Raw genomic sequence first — 27,996 nt, forward strand, 5'->3', positions numbered from 1 at the left:
AGGACTTTGTGTTCCAGGTGTGCCACTTAATGTCCCCCTGGGCAGTTAGATTCTCTGGGCCTCAATGTCCTGGTTTGCAGTGCCTGCCTCGCAGGCCATCGTGAGGGTTGAGTGACTTGTGAGTACAGTCCCAGACAGGTCCCACCCACGGCCGGCACAGCGTGAGTGTGGCTCTGAGAAGAATGTGGTACGTCCGTCTCCAGGGTGACATTTGCCTTTGCGGTGCTGTTCTTGTTGGGATTTGCATCATCACGATCCTCTATTCCCAGGAGAATTTGTATAAGATTGTAACTGTTTCTTCCCTGAATGTTTGAAAAATTTTTATTTTTTATTTAGTTGATTTACAATGTTATGTTAGTTTTTGCTGTACAGCAGAGTGGTTCATATATATATATAGATAGATAGATAGAGATATAGGTATCTATAGATAGATATAGATATATCTATATCTATATATACTTTTTCATATTCTTTTCCATTATGGTTTATCACAGGATATTGAGTAGAGTTCCCTGTGCTACACAATAGGACCGTGTTGTTTATTTTATATATAGGTAATGTTTATCTGTTAATCCCAAACTCCAAATTTATCCCTCCCCTCTACCATTCCCCTTTGGTAACCATAAGTTTGTTTTCGGTGTCTGTGAGTCTGTTTCTGTTTTGCAAAAAGGTTCATTTGTATCACTTTTTTAAATTCCACATATAAGTGATATTGTATTTGTCTTTCTCTGACTTACTTCACTTAGTATGACAATCTCTAGGTCCATCCATGTTGCTGCAAATGGCATTATTTCAATCTCTTTTTATGGCTGAGTATTCCATTGTGTATATGTACCACATCTTCTTTATCCATCTCTCTGTTGATGGATATTTAGGTTGCTTCCATGACCTGGCTATTGTAAATAGAGCTGCATTGAACATTGTGGTACATGACTCTTTTTGAATTATAGTTTTCTTAGCGTATATACCCAGTAGTGGGATTGCTGGGTCATATGGTAGGTAGTTCTATTTTTAGTTTTCTAAGGAACCTCCATACTATTCTCCATAGTGGCTGTACCAGTTCACATCTTGTGGGGAGATTTTTGACTTGATTCAGTTGAATTATGGTTCGGCGATGCAGCAGAGCGGGTTCTCAGGGGTCGTCCATGTGCCTCCCCTAGAGCTGGTTTGGGGCCATGTGACCAACTCGGCATGTGAAGGAGGCATGTCTTCAGGGCCCAGCAGAGAAGAGCTGGTGGCGGCCCGAGTGGCACCCCTCCCCCCGGGCCCCAGCTGGGCTCCGTGTGAGTGAGATGCACACCTCGCTGCCCAGCCCCTGGACTTTGGGCTTCTCCATCGTTGTTGGTACTCACCTGGCCAGGACTGTGCGGGCTTCCCAGTTCTTCTTGAGTTAGTTTTCGTAAGTTACGTTATCCCTAGGAATTTGTTCTTATGGCCTCATTTTCAGGTTTTTTGGCATGACACTCAGTCTTTTAAGGACATTTCAACAGTTTCAGCATTTGAAGTTGTGTCCCTGTGGCAGAGACGTAGGGGCAGGTGTGTCCCTTCACGCAAGACCTCGCTGTTCAGGGGACGGGATGCAGCTCCTGAGCTCAGGACCCTCATCCAGGCAGCCCCAGTCAGTGACCAAGTGACCCCAGCAGGGCCTGGGGATGCCTCCGCTCCTGCGTCCTCCTGTGTGCCTCGGGGGTGGCGCCCACCGTGGACTGCTGACCGCCTGTGCTGCTGCCCAGCCCCACTCATTCTCCTTGGTCATTCCTCCTCCTGGCGGTTGAGCTGTTACCAATTCTGTGTTTCTCTTGCTTTATCACCTAATGTAATTGATACATTTTAGTTTAAATCTGCCATCTCATTTTGTGCTATTTGTTCTACTTGTATGATTTTTTTTCCTGTCTAGTGTTGCCGTTTTTAGATAATTTTCTGTCATTCACATTTTCACCTCTACAAGTTTGGAGGCTGTGTGCCCTGTTCCTGGTGTGGTATCACAGCACATGTTTGTGTTTATTTGATCAGCACTCCTGACATCATACATGAGCCATGAGCACGTGACTCCCTGTGCACCCCTTCTGGCTTACATGTCATGGTTTTCAGGTGCCTTAATGAAATATTTTGTTTAAATGGAATACAGTCACTATTTACCTGTAGTTATTTATTGTTTGCCCACTTCTCTCTCACATCTCAGACTCGCCGTCTCTAATCACTCTCTGCGTTTACAATTTCCTTTCTCACCTACTGGCACGAGTCTCCCCATCATGGTCTAAAATCGTCCTTATTTTATGTCAGTTTTGATGGCGTCATCCCCATTTTCAGGGCTGCTGGGGGCGTCCGTGATGTGGTTTGTGTCCAGATCCCACTCCAGGCCTCGCACCTGGAAGGCGGCTGGCGCGCCCGTAAGCTGCAGCCCCTCCTGGGCGTGTCCATGTTACCGTAGTGCCCACGTGACTGCCCGTGCACACAGCGCACTTTTGAGGACCACAGACCCACAATTCAACACCTTTATTTGTCACTTTACCAATCTGACACAGTGTTAACAACAGGGAACACATGAGGAGGTTTGCAGACAGACAGGGGCTGTTTCACCACAGCTTTGCAAGCCAGGCCTCGGACCGCGACTGACAGGTGACACCACGCCTCGGCCCTACAGACGCCCCCAGAGTTCCTGGTGGGTGTGGCTCTGAGTCAGAGCACCCGTGCTGTCCGCACTGCTCGTCCCGTCACACTGCAAAGTGCTGTCCTCGTCACCCCCTAATGGTAAGAAAACAGTGCAAAAATAGATCGCCTCTATATATACATTTATTTCCCTTTCCTGAAAAAACTTAGTACAAACTAGTAGCATATGATCCCTTTCAAGTTTGAGTTATGTGCATCTCCTTTGTTGTTTGGCTTGGTTTGGGGAAGAGAGAAAGTTAACTAAAGCATCTCAAAGTGCAGGGCGACCACTGCCCAGGAGTGCCGGGCCACCACTGGCCACACTCTCCACTCCCACAGACAGAGGCCACACCCGAGCCACGGGATTTCACAGAGCGCTCAGTAGTCAGTCAGCGGAGGGAAGCTACTCAGGGTCAGAGTTCGAAGGACATTCTAGCCTCGTGGTGACTTCACAGTACAGCTGAATTGTCAACCTGAGTGGACGGAACAGGTGACAGTGCTGTCCCACCTACGTGCACTGTGGGGCGGGGTGTGCCAGCTCGTGTGGGAACACTCCAGAGGAGGGGCCTGCTGGGTCCTCAGGGGCGGGGGCAGCACCAGCAGCCTCCCCTGAAGGTCCAGGCGGTGGCTGTCGTAGGGCTCGTGGGCCATGGCCTCTGTGACTGATCTGCCACCGGCGCAGCCACGGGCGGTGCACGGTGCGGTCGTGCGCCGTTAAAGCTTGACTCAACGGCAGCTGGTGGCTGAGCAGGCCCAGGCTTCGGGTGTGTGAGCCTCCGTCCGCTGGTGCTTCAGAGAGATGCCTCGGCCTGCCCTGAGCTCTCGGCCGCTGGGGCATGGACGTAGCGCAGCTTAGACAGGAGGCTACGCCGCTGGAGCTCCCCGTGCCTCTTCCTGACTGTAATTTTCATCGGCCTCAAACCTTAAGACTGAGGATACTCGAGGTGTAAAAATACTCCAGTATAAATATAGATCTCTTCCTATAATATTTTAAACTTACGTAATTTGAGCTTCAATTTTGGTGAACTGACCACCGCCTAGTTGCTTATCCTAGAGCATTAAATAGAAATAAATAAGTACTGTGGTGCGATCAGTGTTCTCAAATGCTTGCTCTGCTGTCCCGGCACTCGGCGCTGTCAGCATGGTGCACCCTGACCACGGGTCCCTGCTTCCAGGTGGGCTTGCTGTGCAGTTTCCTTCATTCAGAGAGAGAGAGACATGTAGTTTCTAGTTAACCACAGTTAGTAGAAGCAAATGGGTGTTGCATAGAACATGCAGCGAAGACGCACACCTGCCTGTTTGTCCACAGCATCCAGACCCTGAGGGAGGCACACGTGTCTGTGTAGAGCTTGGAGCCCGAGCGACGTGCCGTGTTTGGGCTACACACAGATGCCGTGATGGAGCCGACGGGGAGGGGGCCACTGCTTCCTCCTGCCCTGAGCGGGGAGATGTGTTTCCAGAGCTACCCTTTGGGAAGGAAGCCTCAGGCGGGCTGGGGACACCTGAGACCCACCCAGACGCCTCAGCCTCCGCAGCTTGGGAGCCCGCGAGCGTGGGGCCAGCCACGGGGGCAGCTGTGTGCGCTAGACTTTCCTTAACCCAAGGAGGAGGTGTTGCTGTAACCATCGGGAAGATGGGTTTCCCGCGGTGGGTGGTGTCGGCCCCACAGGCCGGCCCCGGGGTTGGGGGCAGCGTGAGGAAGCGTCCCAGGACGCCACTGGCGTGGTTTCTTCTGCTCAGACTGCCTCCCGTGTGCTCCCGGGCAGGCCAGCCCCTGACCGGCTGGGAGGGCTGGACTCCAGTGTCCTGCCGCAGGATGGCTGTGCCGGGCGCTGGGATGTCGGGCAGGCGGAGACCCACAGCGGCTGGGCAGAGGATGGGTCTGGGGAGGAGTCCTGTCCCGAGTCCACGGAGAGGAACCAGCCGGTGCTGGAACACGGGCTTCACCATCTGTGATCAGCTTAGTGCCCAGAAACACTGCATGTTCAGAGTTGTCTGCAGACGCGATTCCCCAGGTGACTCTTGCCTCTGGAGGGAGAGGAGCCCAGGGCGGGGCCGGCCTCCTGCCTGCCTTCCCCCAGCCCTCAGGCCTGTTTCCTGGTGGCGGATGGGGGCCTGGCCGGGCAGCTTCGGATCCCCAAGTTTTAGAAACTTTCTAGATGGCAGCGATTCATATCTTCGCAGTGAGCCCTGGATGCCTGTGCTCCGTCACTTCCTGGGTGATCGTGCGGTGAGGTGCCAGGCCTCAAGACGAAGCTGCCCGCTGAGGCCACCGCCATCCCAGGGGGAGCCCCCCGTGCGAGGGGCCGTGTCGGCTGGGAGCGCTGGCCTGAGTCCCTCTGTGCGGGTGGGCAGGGTGTCCCAGGTCCAGCCGTGACCAACGTGCCTGCCGTGGCAGTGCTGGCCTTTCTCACGGCCACCTCTGCCGTGGGCCAGGCTGTGTGTCCGTAGAGGGGTGCCCCTAACCAGCCTGCTGCGCTGGACACAGGACAGATAGCGGCAGGGCAGTTGGGTTCCCGGGAAGCATTCCCCGGGGGCTGCCATGGGCTTTCCCCGGGACCAAAACCAGGACCACAGGGTCCAGAGGGTTACACACCGGGCTGTGGCCATGTCCATGGAAAGGGACACACTACCAAGGGCCCACTGTGACAGCAGGAGGCCCCCCCTCTGGCGTCTCAGAGGAACCAAACCCCACAGATGCTACCGGCCTCGGGCCCTCCCCTGACCTGGTCCTGCCCTGCGGTTTCTGCGCTCCTGAGCGGGGAGGACAGGGGAGGCCGCTCACGGAGGCCCCAGAGAGGCCAGAGGGGCAAGGAGAGAGCCGTCGGGCTGCCCGCAGCCTCTAGTCCAGGGCCCCCGGGGTCTTCCCGGCTTGGGGCGGGGACACGGGCCGCTGGGAGGGAGGCACGGAGATGGGATATTCTAAGTCTTCCCTGAACCGTTCTGAGAATAAACATGCATCACTGTTTCCTGTTTCTTCTCAGAGAAGCGAAATGAACTGACTGCCCTTAGTTTCCATTTTAAAATCTCATGACGTCACACTTCGAGTCACTTTGGTCGACAGAGGAGGCTTCTTCCTTTGCACGGCAGCCCTCAGCTCGGTGCCCGCCCTCAACGCAGACCTGGCAGTCGGTGTGTGCGTCTGAGCGCATGTGCGCGTGGTGTGTGCACAGTGCGTGTGCGTGCATGCGTGGGTGTGTCTGTGTGTGCCTGGGTGTGCAAGCGTGCACTGTGAGCCCCGCCTCCCACACCTCCGTGCGGCTCGCCAGGCCCCGCGGCGCCCTGTCTGGGACTCCCTCCACTTTATTGGTGCTGCTGGTTGGTGCCTTGGTGCTTGTGGGTCAACACTGCCCCGTTAGGGTCTGCCCACCAGCTCCTTTAAAACGCCCCCTTTGCTGCAAACTAGTGGCCGGTGTGGTCTGGACCCGGGAGACACTTTGGAAAGGGCCATCTGCCCACTTCCTGGCTGGCACGAGGCAGGTGTGTTAGGAAAGGTGAGTCGGGGCCAAAGCTGGGGTGGCGGGGGGTGCGGGCCCGGGTGGGAGGGAGGCGGGCCTGGAGCCTCCGCGGCCGCCCCGCCCCGGGTCCGAGTTCTGCCTGCAAGCACAGGAATGTAACGAAGTGTGAGGCGGCGGGGGACCGGGTGACGGGAGGAGGCCCCGCCGGCTACTTGCCCCCCTGCACCTTCTGGTCGTAGGTGCCCGCATGCTTGTAGCCCGGCACGTAGCCCGACTCGTCCACCAGGTCCACGCGGCCCGCCCTGCCCTTGCCCCTGCCCGATGGGTCGAAGCGCTCCTTGTGGGAGCCCGTGAACTTGGTGGTATCCGTGAGCCGCGACACGGTGGGCGAGGAGATGGCTTTCTGCAAGAGAGCGGGGAACGAGGTCAGGGAAGCCGCCAGGGCGAGTCCAGCCCAGGGGCCCAGACCGTGGACGGGGGCCGCTGGTGCCCGGGAGCCACGCTTCTGCCTCCTTCCCGAGACCCGCGCACCGAACTCACCGTCACCCCCGAGATGATGGGGGCCTTGCCCTCGATGAGCCTGTGCACCTCCCGGACGGCCTCTTCTCCGCTCTTGTCTTTGAATCTCTTCTTGGCCAGCTCCTCCAGTGCTTCCTTGAACTGCTCGAATGAGATGGTCCTGCAGGACTTGCCCCTGCAGGGAGAGGGGGCTCAGGCGGCGCCCACCGGGCCCAGGCACCCCCACGGGGAGGAGGAGCTGAGCAGTCACTGGGCTGGGACCCGCACCCCACCCAGGGCCTCGGTGACATCAGGGGACCCCTCACCCCACCTCTTTCCCACAGCCCAGAGCGAGTCTTCCATTAAAACACAGAACGTGCCCTGCCCCGCCCTGGTCTGCGGCGTTGCACCCAATAGTCGGCTGCCGTCGGCAATGGCAGCAAATACAAATCGTCCTGGAGCGAAGTTGACAGGAAGCACGTCCTTCATGAACGACTGGACACCAACACATCCTGGTCTGGTGCTAAAGTGGGCGAGCGTGTCGCCTTCATCAGAGGGAAAGGGTGAAAAGCACGTCAGGTCCCACGGCACAAGGCAGCTGCAGTGCTGGCTGGGGCCACCGGCCTGCGCGGGGTCGCCAGGGGGTGGGGGGCACGGTCCCCACTCGGGGACAGGATTGGGGGCCGCCTCCCCATGGCCGGGGCCTGACCAGCACTGGGCGCGCTGGGGCACAGCCGGGACCCGGGAGCAGCTCCTCATCCGGAGGCATCCCACGGCCGCCCGGGATCTGGTAGGTCATTCTCGCAATTTCTTTCTCCTCCCTCCCTCCCTCCCTTTTTGGCTGCGTTGCTTCGCGCGGGCTTTCTCTAGTTGCGGTGGCGAGCAGGGACTACTCTTGGTTGAGGTGCGTGGGCTTCTCACTGCAGTGGCCTACCCCATCGTGGAGCTCGGGCTCCAGGCGCGCAGGCTCAGTAGTTGTGGCGCACAGGTTCAGCTGCTCCGCGGCATGCGGGATCTTCCCGGACCAGGGCTCGAACCCATGTCCCCTGCATCGGCAGGCGGATTCCCAACCACTGTGCCACCAGGGAAGTCCATTCTCGCAATTTCAAAATGGCTCTAGACTGGCTCTTGGTCTCTACGAATTTTAACTGAAAAGCACTTATGCCACCTTGGATCTTCCCCAGCGAATCCATCCGGTGAGTTCTCAGTGTTCTACAGTAAGAGGAGTGGGGGAGGTGCCCCGGGGACCAACAGAAAGGCTGCCTGCAGAAGCCAAGGGCTCAAGACAGTGCAGCCGATGGCACCCAGGGGACCGGCTGGAGAGGGGAGGGCAGAGTGGGAAGGGGCTGCCCCCACGTCAGCACCGGCCGCAAAGCCACAGGCACGGCCGCAGAGCGGCCGCAGGACAGTCAGAAACAGGCCACATGTAAGGGTTTTTGACAAGGTTGCAAAAGCCAGTGAATGGAGGTGGAACTGTCCTTTCAGCGGCCGGAGGCTGCGCACAGAGGAGAGGGCCTGGCCTGTGCCCCACGCCGTCTACAAGTTTAACTCAACTGGACCACAGTCCTGCATTTATCACAGACCCCGAACCATCCAGCTTCTGGATAAGCATCCAAATGAAACTCTTCGTGACCTTGGCTTAGGCAAAGATTTTCTCAGGAATGACCCCCCAAAAACAGTCCATAAAAGAAAAACAATGAATTGGACTTGACCAAAAATTTTAAAACCATGCTCTTCAAGAGATACTGTTAAGAGAAGTAAAAGACAAGCCACAGATGGAGAAAATCTGATATAGGACTTGTATCTGAAACTCAAAAAGAACTCTTATACCTCAACAACAAGGAAAAACCCAATGTAAAAAGTTGGGCAGGGCTTCCCTGGTGGCGCAGTGGTTGGGAGTCCGCCTGCCGATGCAGGGGACACGGGTTCGTGCCCCAGTCCAGGAGGATCCCACATGCCGTGGAGCGGCTGGGCCCGTGAGCCATGGCCGCTGAGCCTGCGCGTCCGGAGCCTGTGCTCCGCCACGGGAGAGGTCACAACAGCACGAGGCCCACATACCGCAAAAAAAAAAAAAAAAAACGTTGGGCCAATATTTGAACCGGACACTTTGTCAAAGATCTGCACGTGCAAACCAGCCCGTGAAGGACGCTCCACGTCACTGGGCGCCAGGGGAATCAGGTTAAACCGGGATGTGGCCCTGCCACACACCCACTGGGACAGCGGAAGTAAGTAAACCAGATAAAAGGACACCACGGTGTGGAAGGGTGCAGGCGGCAGCAACCCCCAGAAGGTGGGCCGGCAGCCCATGCACAGCCCCTGACCCCTCCTGGGTCTCACTCGCACGTAAACCTGTGTGTATCACTCTCCTATTCGTGGTTCTGTTCAGTCACCAGAACTCCAACAGCCCAGCGGAAAGCGATAAACATGCCTCAGGACGTCCCCTGCGCATGCCGGGACTCACAGGCACTTGACACGTGAGTCTGAGGACACGGGACGTGCTGACCGCCCACCCTGGGGTCGGGGAGACAGCGGAGGGAGGACACAGCCGCAGGGGCCACGGGGAGGACGACCAAGTCGTGCCGCCAGCGAGGCCACGTGGGCGGGTAGGGAGCGGAGCCCGAGAGGCCTGGACGGCTGTCGGGAGGGGCACCTGGACTGCAGGCCTCATCAGAGCCCCCGTGTCTGGCGGTGGGTTCCACCCCTCAAAGCCTGGCTGCGACACCACAGCGGCTCTGAGGTCCGTGGGCCGGGCTTGGGGGATCCCTTGGCCCAGCTGTCCCGGGCAGCGTGGTCCTGGCCTTGTTGGGGCGGGGAACCTGCCATCCCTGCTGGTCGCTGACCCACGACGGTCGTGGGGCCCCACTTGTTTGTCCTGGGTTGTCCAAGGCGCTCCTGTCTCTATTCACGGACGCCAGGCCTGCCTGCCAGCCTGCTGACCGGCCGCTGGGGCACCAGGCACCACCAGTGTGAGTCACTCGGGCTGGGGGCGGGGCATGGCCGACGGGGCCTCCGTCAGAGGCCGCATTCAGATCGAGTGGACGTGCGGGCCCAGGGCGCTGACCTGCCTGCTCCACCTGGCGGGGCCGGGTGTCCCCACGTGTCCCCACCGTGACCGCCAGACAGGGTCTCAGAGCCTGGTCTGGGCTGGCAGGGAGCTTTCCCCAGGGGGCCCCGCGGCCCCCGCTGGGAGCAGTCCCTGGGGAGTTCTCGAATGACACTGCCAGCCTCTTCCCTGGAGACACGTGATCACTTTACACGGCTCCGCACACACAGGGAGCCTGTTCTCCCGAGTGCACAGAACCGGAGAGGGTCCCCCACCAAACCCCCTCCTCCCGGCTCAGCACTGGGGCCAACCAGTGCCCTGCTCAGAAGGCCGTTGTTCTGCTGGAAAGCTGGTCCAGCAGTAATGGGGTCACTGGTCACACACGAGGCCCCATGGGTTGTGCTTCCCAGGCCCTGTGTCCCCAGACCTCCAGGCCCAACGCAGGGCAGGCAGAGGGCTGAGCCCGGCCACTCCCGAAGGTCACCAGGGACACTCGGTGGCCAGGGATCTGGGCGGGGGGGGGGGGCAGCACAGCCCTCCGAGGACAGAGGTCTGTGTCTCCAGGGCCAGCGTCATGAAGGCCGCTGGACTTTGGCTAACATGTCCTAAGACAGAGCAAGGGCCCCCCTCTGGACCACAGATAACATGCCACTTGGGGGCTGGAGAAAGCCGACTCCCAGGCTCCCCTGAGCAGCAGAAGCTGGGACCTGGGTGACCCGTCCAGAGAGCAGGAAGTGGGGTCTGGAGGGGGAGGCTAAGGCACCAACGAGGGCCAGAGGAGGGAGCCCCCGGGATATTCCCATCAGACCCTGCCTGGGCCAGCGGGGCTGTGCGGGTGGCCCCGGGAGCGCTGTCTGGAGGACCTGGATGCAGGGTGAGGATGCAGTGTGATCTGGCAGCTGCCACACGTCTGATACCAGGCCTTGGGAGCGGGCAGACGCCAGCCCCCTGCTCCTGGGCCCCAGGGACCACGCTGCTGGCAACCTGGAAGGAGGCTGCTCACACCCAGGTCTGGCGGCCTCCAGGCCGGCCGCCTGAAGGGCACCTGTGACCCCGACAGTCAGCTGCCCCCCAAGCAGGGAAGAGCGTCCTAAGTTCCTCCCGACCTTGCGAGGGCCTAACGCAGGCTGGAGGCTCAGGGACGGGTTCTGGGGACAGATGCACCTTAGGTCGTTGAAACCACTTCTGGATGTTTGGGGAAGGTCATCAAAAGGCCTGTGTGCACTGGCGTCCAACACCAATATCAGCGGTTTGAGGAGCCAGCATGGACGGACTTGCCCGATTCCTGCCCCGCCCCCAAGCCTTGGCCCTCTGTAGACATGCCAGGCAGGCCCCAAGGAGGCCAGGGCAGAAGCTGCTGGATGCCCTGCACAGCCTCGGGCGGCCAGGAGAGGCCCCCGCGGAGGACACTGTGAGACCCCCAACACCACAGCTGGAAGCACGTGCTGGGATCAGGGCCCCGAATGCCACAGCCTCACCCACCAGCCTGCAGGGAGGGGCAGGGCAGGGCAGGGCAGGCCCGGGCGCCAGGCACCGAGCAGGCGCTGGGCCCCGCTGGCGTGTCTGGGACCGCACAGCGCACCCGGCTCTGCCCTGCCCACCGCTCCCGCAGGCATCCCGCGTGGCCTGGGTCTCTGCACCGATGCGCCAAGCTCTGCGCTTCAGACGGTTCCCTCCGCAGCCCGTGCAGCAAGAATGGGCCGCGTCCCCCACCCCGGCGTGCGTCCTCCTAACCTGCAGCCCCAACAGGGCTCCAGAGTCACGGGAAACGCCACCGTTGGCCAGAAAGCCGGCGAGTGGGGGCCAGGAAGGGCCAGCAGAGCCGCCATCCGCCTCCCCGGCCTTCCCACCTGGGCACACACGCAGGGGACCCTGCGGACCCCGGGCCCCCGGCGGGACTGTTGGGGTGACACTCGTGCTTATGGGACCGGGGTCCTGAGTTAATTCCTTCCGCCCTGGGGCTGGGGGGTGGGGGGGGCGGGCACGGGGCCGGGGGAAGCCCTGGTCCCGGAGATAGCAGTCTTCAGTCAAGGCCTGGGGAAGAGCTGCAAGAACCGTGTTTAAAACTTAACACATAGCAACATCCAAACAAACAAGCGCTGCCATGACGACCGGCCTAAACAGAGGCTGCAGATACCGGGCTGGCGGCAGGGCTGCAGAGTCATGGCAACCGCCCCAAACAGAAACAGCCATCGGCAGTCAGCGACCCGTGTGGTTCCGCGCCCACGGCTCCCGCGAGCTGCGGCGCTTCTGCCGCGGCTGCCACCTGGAGCGGCCGCGGTCCCACGACCCGCACGCCGGGACGCGCACGTCCCCACCGCGCCCCACGCTCCTCAGACCTGGTCCCCCAGGTGTGGCTCCCAGCCTGTCCTGCAGGACCCCACGACCCGACTCAGGGCACCACCACCCCAGGACCCCCCAGGGAGCGCTGTCTCCCTCTCCGTTCCCAAGGGCAAGGTCCCCCGCTGCACAGCTGGGAGGTCTGGGGGACCCTCCCCCAGAACAGGCTCTCCCAAGTGGGACACAGGTCACAGGGACCCCACAGGGAGTTCAGGTCCAGGAGGGCAGAGGGGGAGTAGCCACAGACTGGTCTTGACCGTGTCTTGACCACGACCCCTCGCCGGGCCGGGGCTGCAGCCGCCCACTTCCCGCGACGAGCCGAGGCAGAGACCCTGGGGCCCAGAACAGCCAGGCTCTGAGGTGAGGCCCCCGCAGTGCCTGGGCGCCAGGGGCCAAGCCTCCTCCCTGAGTGTCTGAGCAGTGTCCTGCCCTCCAGAGCGGGACGGGGACCAGATGGGGCTCCCTTTCCCGGGGGGCACAAGGGCCCGTGTGCCTCCACTGCCCGTGCCTCCTGCACACGGGGTCTCCAAGGCCTGTCCAGGGCATCTGTCCTCCGGGTGAGCCATGACCAGCAGAGTGGAGACCTGAGTTCTACATGTGTGGGCATGCACGTGCACGTGTGTGCGTGTCTGGGTGATGCCTCGGGGATGCTGTTGCTGTCCTCAAGGTGTGGTCCCGGGGTGTGAAGGGCGGGAGAAGGGGGAGGGGGCGTATCGACGCCCGGACCACACGCCCGAGCCCGTGTGCACACGCGTGCAGACACACACACGGACAAGCACACGGTGCCCACCGTTCGTCATCCCCGCTCTTCTTCACACGCGAACGTCCCCCAGAGCTGAGGGGAGCGGCGCCACAGACGCCCACCTCCCGGACTCGTGCCCCCTGCCCCCAGCAGCCCCCCACGGGCCGGGCTCTGCCACCTGAGACCCCTCAGGCTGCGGCAGGCGGCTGCGGCAGGCGGCTGCGGCAGCGTCCCTGGCCTGGGCTCCCGGCCCCACTGGGGCCTGTTCTGGTTCAAACTCCCGGGCATCTTCTTCCGGGCAGGGAGAGTGTCCTGAGGCGTCGCCTCCTGGCCGCCCGAGAGAACGCAGAGCCCCGCTCCCATCCCCCTGGTCCCAGGCGCACACGTACTTGATCTTGCTGAAGACGATGTCCACATCGGTGACGGTCACGTTCCTGCCGTCGATCACCTGGCAGTCCCTGCACAGCTTGGACCAGTTCTTGCCATGCATCTCCTTCCCGGTGGCCCTGGTGTCCCCGTGCACCGCAAACCTCCGGAAGGCCTCCTCCAGGGCGCTGAGCTCTGGGCCCGCGGCGGCCGCGCCCTCGCTGGCGCCCTCCGACTCCAGTGACAGCCTCTTGGCTGTCCTGTCCTTCGCGGGGTCCCCTGGGGACTTGGGGGGCGTCTTGTTGGCGGGCTTGGGGGGCTTGGGCCTGCTGTCAGCCATGCTACTGGGAGGAAGCAACAAGAGGTCACCTGCTTTTGCGGGCAGCTGCCCAAGGCCCCCGCTGCCCGCGGACAGGGGCTGTGGCCCGCCAGCAACTGTGCGACCCCGGGACAAAGTGTCCATCTGCTGCAGAACACGGCGAGGCCCCTCCAGCCCTGGCGCCCTGGCCGCCAAGTCCCCGACAGTCAAAGCCTCCAGCACGGTGGGGCACGAGCCAGCCTCCTGGGGGACTCAGGGCCCTCCTGCTCTGGGGGCTCCCTGAGTGACACCTTCCCGGGCATCAGTGGGGTGACACCATCCTCGGGGAAGGGATCCAGAACCGGTCACGCTGCTGCGCCCACCTCAGGGCCCAGTCTGCTGACTAGGGTCCAGCGGGCCGAACAGACTGCTAGTAGGAGAGGGAAGCCCCAGGCGAGAGCAGGGGTCTGTGGAGACTCCGAGGGCCGAGCGGGGCTGCGGCCCGCGCCCAGGGTAGGGGGGGGCTCATGTTGGGGGGTGGCTGATGGCGTCAGGAGCCCAGTGAATGCCCAAAGCTGGGCCCGGGTCCCCACAGGGCTGAGAAGACACCTCCATCTCCAGCAGCTCTGGGGAGCCGGGAGCTCAGCACCGATGCCCACCCCCAGAGTCATGGCTAGTGGTCAGCGGTGGGGGGGGCAGTAGGCAACCTGGCATTGTGGGGGTCCTGAGCAGGGCCCTGCTGAACTCAGGACCTACAAGTTCCCCAAACAGAAAAGGCAGTGCAGCTCAAGAAGGCACAGTGGCTGGTGAGGATGGTCCAGGACACCAGCGGCTCAGGGCAGGGTGGACATGACTGGGGATATGGTGATGAGCCCCAGGACCCAGCTCTCCATCCTGGGCTCCACGTTTGTAGCTTAGTAAAGTAACTTGAAAATTACTTTAACAAAACTAACAGGAGTGAGACCCTACATGCAGATGGGAAGCTCTCCAAGGTGACTTCCTGCTGTGGGGAGGAGCAGGACGGTGCGGGGAGCAGAAACGACACAGCCGGTGTTGGAGCCATCGAGGACGAATGGCATCCACGTGTGGGCTGCGCCCCGTGGCCAGGCGTCGCTGTGGCCGGCCGTGGACGTGGCAAACAGGAGGCCCGGCTCCCTCCACGTGAGGCTTGTCAGCCGCTGGTCCACGGGGTGGGGCCCGGGCCAGGGGTAGGAGGAACAGGGGGGTGGGCAGGTGAGGTGGAGAGAACACTGTGTGAGTGTCCCCTGGCCAGGCCCTGCTGAGGCACGGCTGACCCCGCGGGCTCCGGAGCTGGGAGCTGATGAGGGTTCACGGTGGGTGTGGGGATGGACGGCATGACCGGATTTGCATTTTCAAATGAGGGTGTGGAGAGGGCAGGGCAGCTGCCAGGTGGACTCACAGACCAGAGTGGAAGGAGATGCAGGACGAGCGGACCTGGGGAAGCCGGCCCCAGAGTGTCCACCAGGCTCCAGGGACCACCCACCACGGGGGCCCAGCTGTCTTCAGACACCACGTGACCCCCTGGCCCACCAGCCCCTCACAGGCTGTCCGCGCCCCAAAAAGGTGCCACGAGGCCTGTGTCTCCAGAACGATTCTCCTGGGCAACGCCCTTAAGACGTGACTATCTGAAGCAAAACCTATAGAAAAGGTGACCCAGGACACACCCTTATCTGCCACAGTCACAGCTTCTGCGTGACATCAGCACACAGTGCCCCCAGCCAGGAGGGCTGGGAATCCATGTTAGCAATGTGCCTGCAACAGGACCAGGTGTGCCTGTGAGATGGGCCAGGTGTGCCTGTGAGATGGGGCAGGTGTGCCTGTGAGATGGGCCAGGTGTGCCAGTGAGCTGGGCCAGGTGTGCCAGTGAGCTGAGCCAGCTGTGCGTGTGAGCTGAGCCAGCTGTGCATGTGAGCTGTGCCAGGTGTGCATGTGAGCTGAGCGAGGTGTGCGTGTGAGCTGGGCCAGGTGTGCCTGTGAGCTGGGCCAGGTGTGCCTGTGAGCTGAGCCAGGTGTGCATGTGAGCTGAGCCACGTGTAAATGTGAGCTGAGCCAGGTGTGCCTGTGAGCTGGGCCAAGTGTGCCTTTGAGATGGGCCAGGTGTGCATGTGAGATGGGCCAGGTGTGTCTGTGAGCTGGGCCACGTGTGCCTGTGAGATGGGCCAGGTGTGCCTGTGAGCTGAGCCAGGTGTGCCTGCGAGCTGGGCCACGTGTGCCTGTGAGATGGGCCAGGTGTGTCTGTGAGCTGGGCCAGGTGTGCATGTGAGCTGAGCCAGGTGTGCATGTGAGCAGGGCCAGGTGTGCATGTGAGCTGAGCCACGTGTCAATGTGAGCTGGGCCAGGTGTGCATGTGAGCTGAGCCACGTGTAAATGTGAGCTGGGCCAGGTGTGCCTGTGAGCTGAGCCACGTGTCAATGTGAGCAGGGCCAGGTGTGCATGTGAGCTGAGCCATGTGTAAATGTGAGCTGAGCCACGTGTAAATGTGAGCTGGCCACGTGTAAATGTGAGCTGGGCCAGGTGTGCCTGTGAGCTGGGCCACGTGTACATGTGAGCAGGGCCAGGTGTGCCTGTGAGCTGAGCCAGGTGTGCCTGTGAGCTGGGCCACGTGTAAATGTGAGCTGGGCCAGGTGTGCCTGTGAGCTGAGCCAGGTGTGCCTGTGAGCTGGGCCACGTGTAAATGTGAGCTGGGCCAGGTGTGCATGTGAGCTGGGCCATGTGTACATGTGAGCTGGGCCACGTGTACATGTGAGCTGGGCCACGTGTTGTGTTAAAGGCAACAGCAGCTCCGCCTCTCCTGGCTCCCCTCCTCGAGCAGAACACAGGTGTGCACGGAGACCACAGGTGGAGTGTGTGTTCCTGCTCCCGCAGGTGTGAACGCACCTCCACCCCCGGACCCCCCAGACCAACTCTCAGCCCCTCGTTCCCAATGCCCCTCCTCACACTGCCCATATGTACACCCTACCTGCAGGCACTTCCTGCATCGGACCAGGCCTCAAGCATCTTGCCCCTTGGGATCCAGGTGCCTTCCAGCCCCCGGGGCCCATTCCACCTCCCTGGTCCTCTGGGCCCGAAGCCCCAGGCGGGTGTCGAGTGCACCAGGATGGCCAAGGCTCGCTGGAGGGCGGCCTGGGAAAGCTGCCGGCCCTGGGGTGGGGGGTCGGGGGGGGCGTGCTTCTGGGGGCAGGATGAGGGCCAGGGGATGCGCATGTCGGGGGGCTGGGACCCGCACAGGGGACTCCCCGCCTCCCAGGCCCTGCGGGGGCGCTGCTCAGGCCTCAGGCCCCGTCCCGCCGGCCTCCTTGACGCCAAACCTCCCGGAACTCGGAACCCGGCTCCACCTCACGCCGAGCGAGGTGGGCCGGCGGCACAGGGGAAACGCGGGTCATGGCGCCCGGACCCCACCACGGGCTCTGCCGGGTCACCGGGCATCGCACCCCAAGTCCGGAACCTCCCCGCAACACAGCAGCTCCACTGGCGGGCCCCCTACTTGAAGGGTCGGAGAGCCGGGGGATCCAGAGGCCTCAGCGCGCTGTGGCTGCCGGGATGCCCTGGGGGTGTCGCTGACGACGCGCTAGAGCTCGACTGGGGTTCTTGTCCCCGACCTCGTCCTAAGAGGCTGCTCGGGACCGGGAGACCGGCCCGCAGGTGGGAAAGGGCTCCCGGGACAGCGGACGCCAGAAGGAACCTTCTGGAGCCACGAGCCGCGGTGGGAGCCCTGGGCTCTCGAGCTCCTGGTCCTCGGCCCTGTCGGCCCACCCCACGTGCCACCCTCCTGCGTTCTCAGGGCCGGCGTGGTGCCAGCACCCTCCAGATGTCTACAGCAAGCCGGGCCCAGGTGCGGCACCCTCCACCAGGGCCGAGAGCCCAAGTCCCTGGGCCGTGGCTGCGCCCGCTGATGTACCCCCGAGGCCCGGGGTCCAGCTGAGACCCTGCTTCTGCGCAAGAACCGCACGGGCCCTGGAAATGCCAGGTTCCCGAGCATCTGACAAACTAGCCCTCCTTGGACCTTGACGGAGCTCCTGACGCCCACCGGGCTGACAGTCTGCTGAGCGCACCTGACCTCAGCCGTGCAGGGGCCTGGGCACAGAACGCCCCTCGCCGGATGCCGCTGGACGCGCAGAGGCAACCCAGAGGCTCTGTGCCAAGTGCGGGAAGGAGAGGAGGAGAGAGTGCAGGGGAAGCAGGCGCCTCCCAGGGCAGCCCAGCCCCTTTGGGCGGCTCAGCCCACCGGGCCCGGTCCCAGGACTGATGCGCACGGAGGGGGCGAGGGAATAACAGCAGCAGCCCCCAAATAAGTCCCAAGTTGCTCCGGGGCCGCACAGGAGGCCAGGGTGCCTGGTCAGCTGGTCCCAGGGAGAACCTCCTTGACCCCTGCCGGGTGGGCGCGCTGTACCCGCGCAGCCAAGATGAGGTGGGCGGGTGAGGGTTAGGACAGAAAATGCAAAAGACCAAGCGGCCAGAAGCCGGGGGATGGATGCCGTCGCCTCCCCCTCCTCCCCGCCGTCCACCAGGGCTCAGGCCCCCAGGGTCGGGGTCCAGCTTCGCCCTCGGTGCAGCCCCTGGAAGAGGCACAGCCTCCGAGGGAACAGCCCGAGGGGAACAGAGGCGTCGGGGCTGCGCACCGTCTGGGCCGCCGGCCCGCAGCTCTGGCTCTTTCTTTCAGAGTCCACTGGAACACGACACAGCCCTTTGGCAACTGTCCACATTTTAGTCATAATACGGCCACCACAGCTCGGCTGCCCGACACTCGATGTGAATGACCACTCGTCCCAGGCAGCGGGGCCTCCCAGGCGGGCACAAAGCGGCCTCTGAGTGCCTGCCCCGCAGAGCAGACGGTCCCGGAGCCTCAGGCGTGGACGCAGCCCTGCCGGCTCGGCGCTGCCTTCCATGGTCCCTGCAGGGGCCCCGACAGCACGGGGCGAGCGGCCGCACCGTCCGAGCAGGATGCCACTCAGGTCCCGGGTCACATGCTTCAGGCCGTAGGCCCGGAAAGGCCCGTGGGGTTGGGACCTCCTGCACTGAGGCTAGGCCATCCCTCGGGGCAGCCTGGGAACCACAGTCACAGCCACACTGTCCCCTGCGCCCAAGTCAAACGCGGTTTCTCTGGGACGAGAGGGAAGAAGGTAGGTGGCTGAGCGGGAGCCTTCCTGGGGGCCGTGGCCATCTTGCGGGAGCCGCACCCGCGGGCCTGGGGGCTCCTGCTGGTCGGGCTGGCGGGGGAGGGGACGGGGGCGGGGGGAGGAAGGGGCCAGGACAGGTTTGCCACCCCTGCCCTTCAGAAGAACTGATGCGGACAGCAGGAGCTTCTCTGGGTCACAACGAAGCTGGGGCTTTTCGGGGGACTCACTCCGTTGGGACCCCTTGGCCTCCCAGGAACCATGTCCTGGGCCTCAGTCCCCCGGTCCCAGAGCTGGTCTCTACTGTTTGTCAGCATGTTTCTTACAAAATCCAAGAACACGGCATCTGCAGCCAACCTGCGGTCGGGCGGACCCTGTGCAGGGCACGTGTAGTGGGTGAATGGTGTTCCCGAGCCAGGTGTGTCCACGTCCTCGCAAGGTGGAGGAGCCTCGTTTGGAAGAAGGGTATCTGCAGACGTCATCAAGCTAAGGATCTCGAGATGGGTCCACTCTGGACCAGGGTGGCCCTAAGTCCATTGACAGGTGCCCTTACAAGGGACGGAAGAGGAGACACACAGACAGAGAAGCCACGTGAAGACGGAGGCCAAGACGGGAGGGACGTCGCCACAAGCCCAGGGATGCCCGGAGCCCCGGGAGCTGGAAGAGGCAGGAGGGACCCTCCCTGGTGCCTCTGGAGGGAGCACGGCCCTGCGACACCTCAATCTCGGACTGGGAGTCTGGCCTCAGAACTGGGAGAGGACATATTTCTGTAGGTTTCAGTCAAAAGTCTGTGGTCCTTTGTCACAGCGGCCCCAGGACCCGCACACAGCAGGGACACCAGAAGGGGGTCCCTGCCCCGGAGAAAAGCGCCTGCAAAGGTCCAGAGGAGTGAAGCCTGGGCGGTGGCACAGAACCCAGGGGCGATAGCGGGCAGAGGCCCCTCCCCGCAGACGGGGTCCGGCCTCGAGTTGGCGTGCACGTGAGACCCTCAGCAGGAAGTCTGTTAGCTCCAGGAACGTGGAGCTGCCCGCGGATGGCCTGGCCTCTCCCCGATGGCAGGCGCCCTGCGGTCACCACGTGCCCGCATGGCAGGTCCTGGGGCCAGGCCTCTCAGGCCGCCCGAGACCCTACGGAGCCCACAGCGTGGGGGGCAGGCCGGGGCCCGGGGAAGCCAACCGCAGGGCCAGGAAGAGCAGAGGGGCCTGCGGGGAAGGGCCGCTGCCTGGGTCTGACGGCTGGCAGGTGGGCGGCAGTGTCGCCTGCAGGCCGCAAAGCCTCTCCTGGCCCCAAGCAGCCGAAGAGGAGATCAGCCGGCGCAGGTGTGAAGCGCAAAGCCGGAGGCAGCCCGAGGGTCTCCGCAGTGGTCTGCAGCCCAGCCCTCACTCCCCACCCACCCCCCGCCAGACAGCTGGGAGGCTTCCCACCAACCACGGGGACTGAAAAGCCCCAGGCCCCCCACCCGGGAGGGCAGGGCACCCTGAACAGACCAGCCCTGCCCTGGGGATGGGCGGACGGGCGCCCGGGAGTCAGGGGCGGTCAGGCCGGCTCCCCTCTACCCCCAGCGTGGATGCGGGGATCTGGAGCGCTGGTGCCCCAAACAGCGGCAGGACACACACAAGCACTCCTGAGGAGGAGACGACCATTGGAGACGGAAAAACACAATATCCACATATGATAATAAAAAAAATAACCAGGCCCAAGAGGGGGAACAAGTGCCAAGAACTTGCAGAAACAACAGGAAGCAGAAACGACGAGAGGCTCCAGTTACTGGAGCTGGATCAGACGTTGAGTTTAACGTAACTACGTGCACCGTGTGCAGAGAAGAAATGGGCAGTGCGCGCCGTGTGCAAAGAAGAAAAAGAACAAGGTGAGGAATTCCAGCAAAGAACGGGAGCTGTAAGAATGCGGGAAGCAGATCTGAAAAAAGAACACCTTAGAAATTCTAACCCTAAAACGCACAATAACTAAAATTCAGAACCCGGTGGATGGGATTCACAGCAGAGCAGGTTAAAGAACTCATGGATCAGAAATACCCAAAAGAAAACAGCTAGACGTGGTGGAAACGTGTGTGTGTGCACACATGTACATACACATGTGCATGTGTATGGTGTACACACATAGGAAAATCGTATGTGGGTACACCATCATATGTGGGGTAAGCTGCCATCCAGGAAGTTAGGAAAAAAACCTCAGCAAATTAAGGACAAAGGCGTTAGAAACAATGAAGATAAAAGTAAAAATTAATAAATTAGAAAACAAATCTATAATACAGAGGACCAACGACATCAAAACTTAATGCCTTGAAAACACTGATAAAATTGATAAATACTGGGGACGCTAATCAAGTAAAAAAAAGAGAAGGTCAAAATATCCCATATCAGATGGAAAATGAGGACATCCCTACAAGCTCGACAGATATTAAGGGATTAAAATATAATAAGAGAATATTATAAACAATTTTGGACCAACATGTTTGATAATTTAAATGAAACAGACAAATTCCTAAAAACAAAACAAAAGCCATTTTACCAAACAGTAACAAGAAGAAATATATTCTTATCATTGCTCTTGTATTTATTATTAATTCTTATAAATTATTGAGGATTTGAATTCTTATTTAAAACCTTCTCACAAAGAAAACCCCAGGCCTGGATGACTTTACCAGCAGATTCTTCCTTATACTGAAAGAAGAAATAATGTCAGTCTTACACAAATTCTTCCAGAGAAGAGTAAAAGATGAAACACCCCACCCGACTCATTCTGGCTAAAATAATCCTGGTACCAAAACCTGATAAGGGCGTTACAAGAAAAGAAAAATGGATGCCAATCTCACTTACAAACACAGATACAAAAACCCTAAACAAAATATTAACAAACTGAATCCAGTAATAGATAAAAAGGATCAATACCTTACAATCAAGTTTGGTTTATGCTAGGAGTGCAAGGTTCATTTAACATTAACTTAATATAATTCACCACATAACACAACACAGAACCAAAATCATATTATCATCTTAATAAATGCAGCCAAAACACTTGATGGATTTCGGCATTTATTCACCGTAAAAATTCTTAGCAAATTAGAAAAGGAAATAAATTCCTTAATTTGATAATGGGTACCTACAAAAAGCTACAAAATCATCACACTTTGAATATTGAAAATTTTTCCTTTCAAACTGGAGTAAGAGAAAGACGCTTGCCTATCACCACTTCTACTCACTGTGTCAGTGTGGTAAGATACAGAAAGGAAATAAATATATAAACGTAGAAAGGAAGAAATAAAACTGGCATTATTTGCAGTTTCTATGACTGTGTACACACAAAATCCAAAGGGATCCCAGGAAAACTATTAGAATCAACGTGAGTTTAGCAAGGTTTCTGGATACATGGTCAACATACAAAAATCTATTTCCATGTAGCAGCAAAACCAGACAATAAAAGGTATTTAGAAATATACCATTTAAAAAAAAGTGAGGAAATATGAATTACCTAGGAATACATTTAACAAAAGATGTGTAAGACCGTCGACACAGAGACTATGAAGCATCATTGCAAGAACAGTGATATTATGAACATGGGTTAAGTCTGAAATACAAAGAGGTCAATTGTCCCTAAATTCATCCACAGTTTTAATTTAATCCAAATAACAATTCTAACACTTTTTATGTCTGGGTAGTGAGACAAGCTGACTGTAAAATATACACAAAAAGGCAAAAAACCATGAATTGACCAGCGATCTTGAAGGAAGAACAGGTGGAGGGTTTGCCCAGCGGTTTCGAGACTTGATGGAAAGTTCTGGAAATGAAGCCAGTGTGGTGTGTGGTCTTGGTACAAGGACAGAAAATAAACCACTGGGCAGAAGAGAGCCTCCAATCCACCCGCACAGGTGCAGAGACAGTGTGGACAACAAAGGAAAAGCGGGGAAGAAAACTTTTTCAACAAAAGGAGATGGGCTGACTGAACAGACACATGGAGAAAAATGGAAATTAATTCAGGTACAGATTGAAGCAGGAAAGGCAAAATCATTAAGCCTCAGGAAGGGGATGTTTGAGAGTATCTGATGTCCTGGGTGGGAAAGACTCTACACAGGACACAAAAACCACTAACCCTAAAGGAAAAGATTCTTAAATGGCACCAGATTAAAACTCAGAACTTCCATTCATCAGAAGGTATCACTAAGGATTGAAAAGACAGCTGTGGGCAGAGAAGGTGTCTCTTACATGCAACACACATTGCTGTCTCCAGAATCTAGAAAGAACCCTGTGGATCAACCAGAAAAAGACAGCTCTAGATAGAGAAACGGGCAAGGGACTCAAGGAGGCCCAGCACATCCAGACACCCAGTCACTGGCGGGGACGCCTGGCTTCGTTACCTTAGCCTGAAACGCAGGCTCTGGCACGCACCCTCCAGAAGGCCACCCGCCAAGAGGCCACTGCGCCCTGCCCGCTGCCGGCGGCTGTGGAGCGCGGCCGTCAAGGGGCTTCAACTCCGGGGAGCCGCCGGTACCATCGGCTAAGACGGGGCGCCGAGGGCCCAGCAGAAACATTCGCACGTGTTCTCCGAGGAACACGCAGGGGGGGCTCCAGGCAGCCACGCCAGAGAATGGAAATAACCCCAAGGCCCGTGGCCCACACAAGGGATCAGCGGACGGTGAGGGGCTCACGGGATGCAGCAAGCACCGGCTCCACGCGGTACTGCCCGAAACGCGCCAGCATCGCCGAGCACGTGCTCTGAGGCAGGACGGTTAAACACTAAACCGGAGAGGGGGGGAAACAGGCTCAGGGAGTAAAACCACAGCAAAAGCAGAGCCCCTCCCCAGGAACGGGCTGGGGGGGCAGCCACAACCCCTGGCAGGGGGAAGAAGGAGCGGCCCGGGACCTCTGGAGGCCTGGGGGCCGAGCAGCCAGCAGGGCCAGGGCGGGGCAGACGAGGCCCAGATGAGCCGCGGGAACCGCCGTCCCAGGAAGGCAGCTTGGTGCTGGTCGCTCCTCCCAGGCTCCGAGGCCCATGGCCCCCCGCACCCAGAGGCAGTGGGAGTGTGAGGCCTGAACGAGGCCCCCGGAGGATGCTGGCTTTTGTGACATTCCCGCTGGAGCGAGAGCTTCCCGGGGTTGACCTGGCCGGGCTCACCTGGCACCTGATGTCTGTTGAACAAATGGGTGCAACAGGGTTACAGGATGAGACCTTGGGAATGTGGCCCAAAGAGGGGAGATTGTGCTGGGACAACTGGACATGGGACATGCTGGGGACACAGGGGGACACACGGGGACACTGTTCTGTGGGACACAAGGCGATGGGCAGGAAAGGGCTCCAGGTGTTCTTAACTTTTAGGCTTGAAAAAAGGTAAGGGCCAGTCCTTCCTTTTCACAAATCTAATTAAGAAAAGGAAAAGTGGCCATGAATGTGCTCTCCCGAGGGTAAGCTCACAGCCCCCCAGCTAATGGGGGGGTCGCAGAAGACACTTGGGTTTGGTACCAAAGTCAGAACACCATCATTTCCTCACACCCTGTGAAAGACTTGTTACATTTCTTCACCAAGGAAGGTCCTACATTTGGACATTTAGACATTAAATTACAATTGAGCTTCACTGCACGTCACTGCACAGCCCGTACAGTTAAAGGGGAAACCTGCAAGCTCAAAACAGTCTTGCTTCCCTGTCAGCAAACGAGATTTGGAGACAGCATGCCACGTCCCTGTGGGGAGCGGCCCTTCCCCCATATGCCCTTCTTGGGGGCTGCAGATCACAGAACCCGCACCCTCCCCTGTCACCCCAGCAGGGCCAATCAAAGCCATTTCCAGGAACTGCCATGTGGATGCCGCTGAGGACGTTCCCCCTCTGAAGAGTCTCTGCTGAGCTGGGACTCGTGGCGGGGATGCTGTGGACTGGGGGTGCCAAGCTTGGGGGTTCCATGGGTTGTGACACCATGGTTACCTCCCCACCCCAAGAGGGGGCTGGTCTCCCGAGGAGGGGCTGAAGAGCGGGGCGCCGGAGACCACGTCTGAGCCCCAGATGCCGCTGGGCACCCCCCCAGGCAGCTCCCCACCTTCCTTCCCAGGAAACACCTGCTGCTCAAGCAGCAGGAGTTGGGCGTGTGTCGATTCTCCTGCCTAATCCCAGCATCCTCCTGGTCCAGGGTTTGGGGCTCAGGTGGCCTCTGCACAGTGCCCGGCACCCTCGGTCTGGGGTGGTTTCCAGATGGTGCCAGGCTGGGCCCAGGGCACAGACCTCCCGACCCAGGGAGGCCCTGATACTTCAAGGTGCAGTGGGGGCTGTGCCTCGTGGCCCCAGTGGCCCCGGATGGCGGCTCCTGTACGTGCTCCTCTGGCCTCACAGCAACATCACCAGCTATAAATAGCCCTGGCGCTAAGCCAGCAAGCCTCTCCCTGAGGAAGCTTCTAATTCTCAGCCTCTTCTGCAGGGAGCGGCTCCACTGCCCACCAGGGAGGGAAGCCACGAGGACGCAGCCCCAGAGGACAGTTTGGCTGCTCAAAGATTTCTCTTAATCCTCAATCAGGGACGAGTGATTTTAATTTTCTTCACGAAACTCTCCTGTGATTTGCACATTTCCCACAATGAGCATCTATAACCTTGTATACAGTTAAAACAGCTTATTTATTGCAACTTCAAAGGGTTCACGAAGATCAGCCAAACAACACCGAGGAGATAAGAATTCGGCCAACACAGCTTCCACTAACCTCCATCACTTCGTCATTCCAAAAAGATGGAGAAGAATTTTTTAATGTAGTACATAAATTAGGGTACCTTTCTGAGTCACAGATCCTTCTGGAAATCACGAAGGCCCTTTCCCCAGGAAAACACACATACCCTTGTGTGGCACGCATTCTGCAGATGCCCCCAGGCAATTCACCAGCACCCCCTTCCCCCATCACTCATCACTGAGCCCTGGGATTCCAACCACGTGGTGGGAACAGGGGCTGGTACCAGAGAAGGGGTCATGGAGTCCAGTTTAAGGCACTCGCAAGGCGCCTGTCCCATGGCCCCCGCCCCTCCCCCCATTTCCTGCCGGCTCCAAGCTCTCCCTCCCCAGGCCCATTGCTCCATCCCCGGATGTGGTCCTAGGGCACTTGGAGTTCAGGTCAGGGTTTACTGATCACCTCCTAGGCGGCAGGGGCTGGCCCAGGCCCTGGGGAGCACCCCCCAGCGCACCCTCCCTGAGAGATTGGCCACGGGGAGTCCTGGGAGGTGGTGGCGGGGGGGGGCCGTGGGAGCTAGGTCTTTTATCGTTTATAAACGTCAGATGAATTAGCCAGTAAACACACAGACGGATGACAGCATAGCCAGCTTAGCCTAAAAGGTGTCCCATCATCAGAGCACAAAGCGCCTATCAAAACAGCAGTCACAGGGAGGGTTTTCTTCCCACCTCATTTCAAGGCTTCATTTACATAACTGAAACCGCAGAATAAAGGGTTTCTCTGGATCCTCCTTCAAGGGCGGGGCACTGGTCCCCAGGGGCGTGTGGAAAAAATACACTGGCAGCCAACCTCTTTATCTTGATTGCCGGGTTATGTGCCCACATGCGATAAGAAAACAGAACACCCCTCCGGGGATGCTTCTGGATTTGCAAAGTGTAGGCCTGACCCTCTCACCTGCACCGATATGGCGACGTTAATGCCGGACCGAGAGGGGCGGCCGAGTTCTCGCCAAAGGATCACGTACATTCTCGGCCCCTGGACACAAACGGCCCTTTCTGTGGCCCTGGGGCTCCTTAAATTCGTGCTGTATGACAGTGACTTCATTTCAAACCCTCTAAGCCCTAATGTCCCGCCGTCTCGCTGGCAGCCGCCACCCCAGGCCTGGGCATGTGAACGGTGTTTATGTAGCAGGACACGGAGAGGGAAGGGGCTGCGAGGGGCGTCCTCTATCGCGTTACGCACCGACGCGAAGAAAGGCCGAAGAGCCTCATTTAGGGCCCAATTATAAACCTGTCCTTTGCATCGCCGGTCGCTCCAGCCCGCGCCCTCGCGTCCCCAAACCCGCGCCCGGACGCAGCCACGGGGGCCCGAGCGCCGCGCGGATAGCCGGCAGCTCCGGGGCGCGGGGCGCACGGACGCACTGGGCCTCGGGGAAGGGGCGCGGGCGGGCGCCGGGAATGGGTGGCGCGCCCCGGCCCGCAGGCGCAGGTGGCCCTGCGCGCCGCGCCCCGGGACGGAGCCCCGCTGCCCCTTACCTCGGAGATGCGGCGACTGCAGCGGCGGCGCCTCCGCGACTCGCGCGCGAGCGACCCGGTACCCGGCCTGCGCTCGCGCCGCAGCTCCCAGCCCGCCGGCTCCGCCCCCGGCCTCAGGCCCGCCCCCAGACCCGCCGGCGCGCCCCCTGGCCCCCAGTTTCCGCGCCCGGTCCGCCCCACGCCCTGCCCTCCCCGCGCTCCTATTGGAGGACCCGTCCCAGGACCCGCCCCCCAGCCCCCACTGGCCCCCTCTCGGACCCGCCCCCCCAGGCCCGCCCCGCACTCTCTTGGCGGCTCCGCCCCGCCCCCTCCCTCCCGGGCTGCCAGGCGCACTGAGGCCGTCCGAGCGCGGACCCTGCCTTACAAGGCGGGTCGGCGCTGGCCCCAGGGCCACACGGCTCTGCGGGGCGGGGTGTCGCCCGTGCGGTCCCACCTGGCCCTCCGGGACCCCGGACGCGGGTCGACGGATGGGCGCGAGGACGGGCCTCCCGGCTGGGTCGGCTGGACGCTGGCCTCTCTGCGGAGACGCTCGGACCAACGCTGGGGTCCGGGGTGACCGGGCTCGGGCCCCAAGGAGGGGAGCAGGGTGGGGCGGGGAGTGGGGCCGCCCCGCGAGAGTTTGGGGGACAGTGGGAGGGTGAGGCGAGCGCCTGGCTGGGGTGGGCCAGAGGCGGGGAGGCGGCTCCGTGCCGGGCCCTGGGCGCGGTGCGCAGCTGGGACGCCTTCCCGGGGGCGAGCGGCGGCGCCCCAACCCGGGCTCCGACTCCAGCTGGAGGCGGGCCATCTTCCTGCGTCCGACCGGGACCTCTGCGGGTTACCTGGGTGAAAGCTGCAGACCTCAGAGCCTCTTCCAGGGTCTCTTCGTCTCTCTTCTCGGGACACCTGCTGCTTCCTCTCCACCAGGCCGGCTCTGCGCCAGGAGGGGTGGGTTCGGAGACAGGGCGCGTCCCCGCCTTCACCAGGAGTTTGCTCAGCCGAAGGTTCTGGGGCCGGGGTGACAGGGAGGTTCTAGTACTGAGACTTGGGGTGCAGGGGTCTCCCTCTCTATCCTCCAGGCCCCCCTCCAGTGGAGCAAGCCGCCCCAAACTGTCCAGATGCCCGGGCTCCAGGGGGAAGTGTGGCCTTTAGTTTCACTGCCGTGGTACCTGGCGCTGGCCAAGGAGCCCACCGCAGGCCCTGTCCTCCCCTCTTGGCTGCAAAGCCCCCCACCCTGAGCCTTACACATACACACCTCCATGGCCCATCTGGCCACAGACTTCACTCCCCCCCCACCCCCAC

At 60.2% G+C, this 27,996-nt stretch overlaps 1 protein-coding gene across 6 annotated transcripts; it reads right to left on the minus strand.

Annotated features, from left to right (window-relative positions):
* Positions 1 to 2,481: 2,481 nt before the first annotated feature.
* On the minus strand, positions 2,482 to 27,981 carry TPPP (tubulin polymerization promoting protein). 6 transcript variants are annotated; one of them, XM_081232736.1, is made up of 4 exons: positions 27,537 to 27,981; positions 13,120 to 13,440; positions 6,648 to 6,801; positions 2,482 to 6,510 (listed from the first exon to the last, which is right to left on the minus strand). In XM_081232736.1, the coding sequence occupies exons 2-4, from the start codon at positions 13,434 to 13,436 to the stop codon at positions 6,316 to 6,318; spliced, it is 666 nt and encodes a 221-aa protein (XP_081088862.1). In that variant the 5' UTR covers positions 13,437 to 13,440; positions 27,537 to 27,981; the 3' UTR covers positions 2,482 to 6,315. The 6 variants fall into 6 exon arrangements, with proteins under 6 accessions (XP_081088862.1, XP_081088861.1, XP_081088859.1 ...); XM_081232735.1 differs by having other exon boundaries at positions 13,120 to 13,437; positions 27,537 to 27,640; XM_081232733.1 differs by lacking the exon at positions 27,537 to 27,981 and adding an exon at positions 26,719 to 26,842 and having other exon boundaries at positions 13,120 to 13,437.
* Positions 27,982 to 27,996: the final 15 nt, after the last annotated feature.

Source organism: Mesoplodon bidens, assembly GCF_964165515.1.
Source record: "Mesoplodon bidens genome assembly, chromosome: 4".
NCBI lineage: Eukaryota > Metazoa > Chordata > Mammalia > Artiodactyla > Ziphiidae > Mesoplodon > Mesoplodon bidens.